The following is a 9,705-nucleotide window of genomic DNA, read 5'->3' on the forward strand; positions in this document are numbered from 1 at the left end:
ACACCCTGCTTGTTGGAACTTTGATTGACTGGCACAGATGAGAATGGGGTTCAAAAGAAGAAGAAAAAAAAAAACATGCGCAATGACACAGTTTAGCCTGTAGGTGACGCCATTACTCACCTGTAGATACTTGTATTGCTGTCAATGATATAATGATGATCTATATCACACACTTTATTGCACGCTCTAATAGTGGTTCTCAAATTGGGGTCCCCGAGCTGTTTAGGCTTCCACAAAATTAAGTGTAATATGTCATTTACAAAAAAAAACAAAAAAAACTTCACACCTACATATCAAGACCGGTGCGCCTATATAAAAAAAATATAACACAACTTCACTAATAGCGCGCTTTCAAAAACATCCGCACCTGAAACAAAGTGCTGTACATAAATCAAATTGAAGATAGACCATAACATAAATAATAATCTGTAAAATATTCCTTTTTAATTAAAAAAAAAATCTGTCACATTGAGACACTCCTGCAACATCTCAACTGTGTCTTTAGATCAAACTCTCACAGAAAATTGAAAATGATAAATAGTAATAGTAAATAGGGGGAAAATACAATGGAGAAAATAATAACAAGCACATAATTAATTAATACACATGTTACAACCTTTATGGAAAATTATTAATATTACTGCACCTTATTGAGTCAGTTGTGAAATTCTTGTCTGTACAATGCATTTTTTGTAGTAACGGTTTATCACAGAGGGTCGTTATGACTGAGAAACCATAAATATGTTTAATCGCCTCATCATATTATTACAAACCAAACTGATGTATAACTACTTTTGAAATCAGGTGGTAAGGATGATAGTTTGTTCAACTATTATTAAAAGGGGTTTGGTAACCCCAAAACATGCTTGCAATATCTCAATGTTATTTGTTGCATATGACAATTTGACATTTTGATACAGATTTTAGGAAGGCTCATGGATGTTTACACACTTATTTGCTTTCGCGGGCCAGATTAAATTATATGGCGGGCCAGATCTGATCCCCGGGCATTTAGTTTGACACCTGTGATTTAACTGAAGCAAAAATGTGGAAAAATGCTTTAATTCTTTAAATTATATTTAAATGATGTCATTAATGTATGTTTTTATAAAGTAGACCCGTTTATATGTTTTTTTGTTTGTTTGTTTGTTTTTCTTATTAAAGAAGAGTACAAAAGAGTTTTTGGATAAACTTGAACATTTCAACACACAACAGGTCATTTCCATTCATTTCTATGGGGAAAGATGATTTGGGATACGAATGTATTAAACTGTAGAAGGTTGTGTTGTTTATTTGTGGGGAAATGACTTTCATACTCGGATTGACATGTTTGATTGACGAGATTATATTTAGTAGTTTGTGATTCAGGTGAGGGATTAAGCTACAGTTTTTTTTTTTTTTTTTTTTTTTGCAGTTGTCAACTTCTAATTCACATAAAAATACAATTTAAACCCAAACCATTCGTCACGCTAGCATAAAAGTGTATGTTTGGATGAAAATCGTCGTTGCGTGTGTCGTGTACGTTCTTATGGAGGCTAGGCTAGCAAGTGCCTCTTTGACAAGGCATTGGACACTCCCCCCTGCGCCGAGCCCACCATCAGCCCGCTGGCCGCCTGTCAGCGCCTCAAAGCCGCCAGAGCAGAGGAGGGAGGACGAGCGAGCGGCACGCGAGTGGGGACGCAGTCCGGATGGTTAAATCGAACCTACAGACGATTTTGAATAGTCACTGTTTTGCGAGAGAAAAAGAAAGACACTTATCCGAGATGCCCGTCATCGAACAGACCAGTAATAAACCGGAAAGTGAAAAAAGGTATGTTGTTGGTTTTTGTGTGTGTGTCGTCATCGGGATCATTAGACCAGCTAAAGCTAAGCTAACGGGGCCTGGCGAAAAGACTCAGTCTATTTCCTGGACTGGCTCTGACTATCGCTTGTGTTCCTTGTTTACTCCTATTGCCTCAACACTTATATTCAGTTTATGTCAAATGACAACTCATTTGAAATATAACGCAATAGTCAATAATGTTGCTTAAACGTGAACATGCATTGATTTACAAGCTGTACGTCATAGTGATCAAAGGCGAGGTTACTAGACAGCGACCGCTAAAGTACTACACAAATGCTAAAGCTAAATTCCAAATCCTATGTGAATGCTTCATTGTTGAGGTGCAAACACTCCGCTCGCTTTAACGTTTAAATGTCTCATTTGAATACAATTCCCCAATGTGTAGACGTCAATGTCATGGAAGTGCTAACAACGTTAGCTTGTAGCTACGGCCTCGGTCTGGTTACGTCACAATACTGCTGTTTTCGCCTTTTAACGACGCTGATAATACAAAGAATAATAAGACTACACAATTGTAATTTTGTTTATGTATTGTTGCGCTAAAGACAAATACAGTAGCGAAATGTTGCTATCGCTAATCGATACATTGACTTGTGCTTGCTTGTTTTGTACTGTACAGTTTTTTTTTCCATTTGCCGTGTGGCTCGGGAGCTCATTAGCACACGTTCAAACCCCGCGAGGGATTAATTTAAGCTCTTTTGCAGCAAGGAAACGATATAAGAGTCTGAATTTCAAGTACCTTCTGCGTTCACTGTGTTTTCAACTCGGTGCCAAGTGTTTTTTTCCCCCCTTTATTTATTTATTTATTTATTTCTCCTTATTGACTGGGGCGGGTACCTGTCGACCCTTGTATAGGTTGCCTTGCTCGGGTTTTGTCCTGGCAGGAGTCGGCCGGGGGCGATGGATGTTGTCTTTCTGGTTTCATGTTGTTGTGAAAGACTCTTTGGAAATTTCCACTGCACTGCGACTGTGGGGGGTGGAGGAGAGGGGTGGGGAGGGGGGTGATTTAGTGATGTCATATGAAACATAGGAGCCCTGTTATTCTCTTCTGGTCCACCCTGGTCGTTTGTAAACATCGCCTATTTAGTGCAATGCTTCATACAGATAGATGTGTGCAATGTTGTAACGTGCAAAATACAACTACAATAGTTAACACGATGCAAACGGTAGCATTGGATTGTGCCAGTCAGTATACCCAAGAGTGTGACTTGTCGAGTGTTTATAAATGAGAGCTTTTTAGCAAGTCTAGTGGAGCCTCAAAGATCCAACACAATCTGTTCCAAGGATGCTGACCAACCCCCCCCCCCCCCCCCAAAGAAATCATGTAAATTTGGAGCTGCAATGATTAATTGAATAATTTGATTACAAGTAAAGGTCCAAGAAAAATCTCTGCCTCGAAGCTTTGCAGCGATCGTTTTTCCACACAGACTAATGTTTTGGCAGTCGGTCGCACCATTCTGTATAGAAATAAATTTGTGTGATGGTGGAGAGCCAAGGGTAACGAGTCCATAAGGCACAGAATGTCTATAGAGTTTCATTTCACACTTAAGAAGCTAAAAGTACAAAATGTCCCACAGCACGAATCTTTTATCACCAACACAAGATATTGATGTTAGCTAGTTCAATATAGCCTACCATCACCAGCTGGGATGCATTGAAATTCCCCTGCAAGTGGCCAAGGATAGAAATAGCCACTGTTAACTGCCTAATTGGTTAACTGCCAACCAACTCTACACCCTTCCTTTTCAGAATCTCCTGCAGTCGCTATCCCTCAAAAAGGCTTTACTTCCCTTGCCTGCTGTAGCAAGTAGTTTTTATTGGGTGTTATGCATTTTTTTCCACCAGTAGAAAAGTAAAAGCAATTTGGCCTTTTTTTTCTTTTTTTTCCGCTTGCAAGCACTTTCTGCTCACAAGGCGGCTTCCCTGGAATCGCCCACCAAAGGTGACAATAATCGGGGGGAAATACGGCGTAATTTATTGATCATAATTCTGTTTTTACGTGACCTTTTAGTACAATTTAAAAACTGGTATATGGTTAAAAGTCCGCACTTCGACACAAGTTGAAACGGAGACTCAGCGATGCTGCGTCTCACTGCAATGTCATCACAAAGCGTGTCAATTGATCAGAGGCTTAAGTGAAAACAGAAGCTAGTAAAAACAAACATATTTGAACGTATGTCCTGTTTGAAGGCACTACACATCTACTTTGATGTAACACAAGACATGCAAACATTTGGGGAAACACAAACTATCAACGCTCTCCCTCTCTCCCTCAATGTAAGTTGTCATTGATTATATTAATAACCTAGTATCAGTTTAATCTAACCTTTTAGCCATAATAAAACTATATTGAAATAGACAGTCAACAAAAATCTGATATAAGCATTAAATCATAATTGGACTCTTGGACCTGCAGTGTAAATCCAGCCTTATAACATTCTAAACAGTTAATCCAAGTAGTAGTATTCATTGCGGCAACTAATTCTCATTTGGATTTCACACCTCTGCTCCACATATAACGCGCAGATGTCATTTACGTAAGTGTGGATGAGCCAAGGCGTCGCTGCCGGTCATCAGATACCGTGCCACCACTTAACGGCTCACGTATGCAGTGACACACTCGCTGCGTCAGTAGTTCTGCTAGTGTTGCGTGTCATAGCTCGGAGCAGGAACATGGCCGCTGTTTGTCCTCTGCAGCCATAAAGCCCAAGTTAGTGCTCGATTTAAGTAGGCTAATGTTTAAACAAACACTTTTATGAGTGTCAACGGTCATAACGTCTGCCATGCCGAGTATGTTATCTTAAGGAAGTGCCAAAAGCAACAGTTACTTTATTCGGTACACATGCACTAGAAAAGTTAAATGCCCAAAAGGCTTTATTTTATTGATCACCATGCTGCCACACAGTTTTGCCATAAAATGCATTTGCTTTGTAAATTCACATTTTTTATGTGCAGTATATGTCGATGCTGAAGCAATAGATCCTAATAAAATATTCATTATAATTAAAATTTAAAATTTACATACTGTTTTATATTATATTACAAATCTGAATAAAAATTACATTTCTATGAATATAGATCAGTTTTTAAAATGTCATCGTAATAGTGTATATTCTACTTTTATTAATAAAAACAAAATGTATAAGAATTTATTACACTCACTAATAAACACTATCCTCTGGTCACTGTAAAAATAGTAATGAATAAATAATAAAATGCATATAATATTCTTAGAAATGTACATTAAAAATAATAAAATATAATAACAATAGAATCCTAATAAAAGTGGGCTTGTATTCAAAAATGGTAATAAAATAAAGTTAAGCTCTCAAATATATATTTTGTAAATATAAAAATACACTACAAATGGAAAACTAAAATCCTTAAAAGTCAAATATCTACACAAGTCGGCAATACTGTATGTCTGTAATTGTAGAGGTTTAAGCGACTGTGTGATTAAAGTTTCACTTCAGTTGTCCTGTCAACAGGCAAATGTTGTTTCTAGTGAACATGTTTTTGTGATGATTTTACTAAAATGGGACACTTGTTAGTCAGAAGCTCCACTATGTGGTAACAAAACCACTTTTTCCTTCCTGTCTGTGCAAAGTTCCTCATCACAGTCACGCAATGAATCCACACGGTGACTTATTAAAGTTATTTGAAAACTGTTTTGACACGGATGAGCTACTTGGCAGTAGAAATGACTGCCAAGTCTCTTACTTTAAATGAGGTGGCATGTGTTGTCTTTCCCACTCGCCATGGCTTCATGTTCTCCCGTGCCGGTGTTTTTCCGCAGTATCTCCAATCCCCGGAGGTGCTCCCGCTGTTGCAGTAACCCGTGTCCGGGGCCTCTGTGGTGCTCCTGATGCCCCTCACCCACCCCTGAAGATCCCAGGTGGGCGAGGGAATGACCAGCGGGATCGCAATCTTTCAGCTAAGCTATTCTATTCCGTAAGTGTGTTTACCGCTGCCTTAGTTGTGGGGGCCTCATTTACCAAGCGTGCGTACGCCCAGAAGTGTGCGTAGAGCGTGCGTACAAGGATTTCCACGCAAGATAGGGGATTTATCAACTTGGATGTATGTGTGGTGATTGCATTAATTGTTCCAAACATTATTATTTTTGTTTGTTTCTGTAACCCATAAAGTTAAATTCCAGCTGGGTTACATATTCCCACTTCTCTGACAAGTTCCTCATTCAATGTCAGTCTCGCGGCGATATTTATTTTCTCTGCCCTCTTTTTTTTGCAGAGGGAAGTCAAATCCCTGCATCCTTAAATAGATTGTTGCTATCCATATATGGTCTATTGGAGGCGTTTCCCAATGCAAATGAGGCGTGGCGTGTGTGAGCTTGGCAGTTTAGAACAGGTTGCATTTATCAACACACATTGGTACAGGTGTGCGTGCGACAGGTGTCCGTACGTTTGATGAATACAGATTTTTGGGTGCGTGCACACATTCTAAATTTCAGTTGTACGAACGAATTTAAAACGTGTTTTACGCGCTCGTTGATGAATGCGGATCCTGGATTCTGTTTTTTATGTTTGTCTCGTTGCAAAGAATGTGTTCAATGTGGCGGGGCTTCCCACATTTTGAAGGATATTTTATTGTAAGTGTTTTTAAATCTCATCTCATGCGCCAGCATTTGTTCTGGTCTTTTCCCGCCTTCAGGATGCTCAGTTGCTGGTTCTTGAGGAGCCCGCTCCCGCCAACAGCAGAGTGCGCTTCCTGCTCTTTGAGCCGCGCTTCTCCGAAGGCAAGAAGTGCGTTTGGAGGGCAGCACTCAAAGCGGAAAACCTGTACATTGAAATCCCCCCCGGAGCTTTGCCCGAGGGCAGCAAAGACAGGTCGGTTGGTAAATGGATGCGGGTAACTTGTCTGTGTGTCCTTGTCCTTGGTACCTCTCGATTTAAAACATCACTTTTTCTATGTCCGCATACTGCTTCACTTTTTGGGAAACTTTTTATGTGGGGAAAACCATCTCATTAGGGCCTGAACATGTGATGAAAAACAGCCCTCTTGGAGTTTGCATATTTAAAAAAAAAAAAAATTATTTATGTTAAAAAACAAATTTGCTAATGCAGCAATTTTAGGGTCTCTCTTAAGTTTCAGGAGTCTTTCAAAAAACACGTCTATCGCCCAATCATAAAAACCTAAGTAAAATTTGAATATTCGCAAGTCAAGTGTAAAAATACGTTCTTTGCAATACAGTTGTACCTTGACTTACAAGTACCCCAAAATTTATGAACTTTTTGAGGTATGAGCCGTCGCTTGGTCAATATTTCTTTTCAGCTTTGTTTTCCAAGCCAAAATTTGACATACGAGCGAGCTTCAGATGCGTCCCCGCTCGAGTAAAGTGGAGGGAAAAAAAGTTATGGATGCATTTGTTTTCCTTTTATAGAACGGGACAAACTGTGAAACACGAATACAAAATGAAAACATTCAGGACGAGTATTTTTAGTTATTAGTTAGTTATAGTTTAGTTTTTTTTTTAAATTTATTTATTTTTTTTTACATTCTTTTTTTAGTACGTTTTATGCTTGGATTTTACAATGCAGGGCTATTTTTCTTCATTTAAAAAACAAAACAAAAATGGTGGTGTTTTTTTGGGTGGGTGGGTCTGGAATGGATTAATGGCATTTCAATTACTTTAAATGGGGAAAATTGTAGAGATGAAACAACTAATACATTATCAATTTAGTCGGCAACTATTTTGATAATCAATTGTTTAGAGAAATAGTTTAAATAGTCCAAATCCTCTTGAGTTCAGCCTTTCAATAGTAAATACTAGAGATTTTTGTAGTCCTCCATGAAAGCAGACTGATTAACTTGGTTTCTTCAAAATAAGACATTTGCAAACTTCTTCTTTTCGTTGCGAAAACAACAACCAACATTTTTGCCTTTTTTCCTGACGTTACAAACCACCAATTTGTGCATTTTCAGCACTGTCAAGTTGAAATAATGGCCTGTTTTTGAATAAAGGGATGGAAATGTACTATTTTTCAAAAATGTGATTCATCAATTAATGGAAAAAAAAATCAACAGATTCATCTATTATTAAAATAATCATTCATTGCAGCCCTAGAAAATTTACTGTATATGTTTTGTGACCACATGTAACTTAAATCATCTTTCCCCATTAAAATGATTGGAAATGCCAAAACAAAAACGTTTTGTGGTGTATTGTTTGACTGTTTTATGTGAGCAGAGTTATTAACTTTGCAAACGCAAACGAGTGTCTGCCTGAGAGTAGATGTCCTAATGGCGTGTTTTAACATTTGTGAACGCAGTTTTGCTCTCGTGCTGGAGTTCGCCGAGGAGCAGCTGCAGGGCGAGCACGTGTTCATCTGTTTCCACAAGAGCCGCGACGATCGAGGTGAGGGATAACGTTGAATCGGTTTGGTTTGAGGTGGGCTCATACTTGCGAGTTGACCTGTTGTTTTTTGGTCGTCCCTCCTCAGCATCCCTGCTGCGCACATTCAGTTTCCTGGGCTTTGAGATTGTGAGACCGGGCCATCCCCTCGTCCCCGCCCGTCCCGACGCTTTCTTCATGGCTTACAGCATCGAGCGAGACTCCTCCGACGACGACTAAAACGAGCGGTCGAGCACCTTCCTTTCTCATCCACCTCAATGTATTGTAATCAAAGAGGGCATATAGGTCTCAATTTAGTCACCCGCATAACAGCATTTTACTTCCTTTGACGTCTAGTGATAACTTCCTGTTCAACCCCCATCATCATCCGCACAGGCTGATATTTATGATTAAATTTTAATTCATTGTACTCCCCCAGGTAGATTTGTTTTCATAGTAATTGTGAGTTGATTCTCCTGTTTATATAGATTTTTGTTGTTTTCTATGTGTGCATGATTTTCATTTGATCCTCTGATTCACTTGATAGAAATCTGCATGTTGAAACTGAACCAATTAAAGTTATCACTTCATACTCACGTCGGTCTCTTTTCTTGACGTTTGCAGCCTCAGTTTTACGACAGAGTTGCGTTCCTACGGCGGCGGCGTAACCTGAGCTTGCACGTAAGTCGAAAGTGTTAGTCATAATTTTAATATCAGTACATAAAAAAAAAAAGTTGTAGGCCATAAATATAAAGCATTCAAATAAAAACCAGTAAGTACACTTGCAACCGAGTGGAAAATTGTGCCTAGACAAGCATGCAAGGGAATTGAACTTAAAAATGTAATACAACTGAACAGTCAGTGTCTTTGTTTACCATTAGAGAAAGCTTGAGAATCACTGATGGCGGACCAATCTTGTCCACTTATAGATTAAATTTACTACATCCCACACCAACCTACGTAATACTTCTATTATATCAATTTCACTTTGAGTCGTAACCTACGCCGTCGTGCTTGAGTGGACTCTCGAGCCTGCCCAAGTACTCCCGCAATGACTCACCAACACACACAAGGCTATGTAATAGATGGGCTTTTATTCAATTATTTATTTTTTTTTTTTTTTTTTTTTTACAGGAATTTAGTAGGAAATCATGAAGTAGAGTTTATGGTTAACTCAGTTTTTTTTTTTTCTTTCATGAAAATATTTCAGGAGAATCATGTGCCCTGGCACAGTGAAACTCAAGATCTTGTCTGACCTTATTTTTTATATCATAAAAAACTGGTGTTTTGACAGGGTGGGTGTTTACTTTATAGCCATTGTATGTTGCTGGAAAAAAGCTGAATGTCAACAAACCATTTCGTTGTTCTATTTTCATGCTAAATTCTCTCGAGTGCACCTTGATTAAAGCAGCTTTTGAACTGGCTAACCAGGCATAAATATAAAGTATTTGAATTACCGAATTACATAACTAATATTTGTGTATCAATATTAAATAAATACCCATTTACATTT

General features: G+C 38.6%; 1 protein-coding gene across 1 annotated transcript; it reads left to right on the forward strand.

Moving 5' to 3' along the window:
- Positions 1–1,613: 1,613 nt before the first annotated feature.
- Positions 1,614–8,788, forward strand: oaz1a (ornithine decarboxylase antizyme 1a). The gene is given in 6 exon segments (XM_061780565.1): positions 1,614–1,810; positions 5,640–5,706; positions 5,708–5,794; positions 6,512–6,687; positions 8,131–8,216; positions 8,302–8,788. Coding segments are annotated over 6 exon segments (669 nt in total). The 5' UTR covers positions 1,614–1,688; the 3' UTR covers positions 8,433–8,788.
- The last annotated feature ends 917 nt before the right edge of the window (positions 8,789–9,705 follow it).

This window comes from Phyllopteryx taeniolatus, chromosome 7 (assembly GCF_024500385.1).
Source record: "Phyllopteryx taeniolatus isolate TA_2022b chromosome 7, UOR_Ptae_1.2, whole genome shotgun sequence".
NCBI lineage: Eukaryota > Metazoa > Chordata > Actinopteri > Syngnathiformes > Syngnathidae > Phyllopteryx > Phyllopteryx taeniolatus.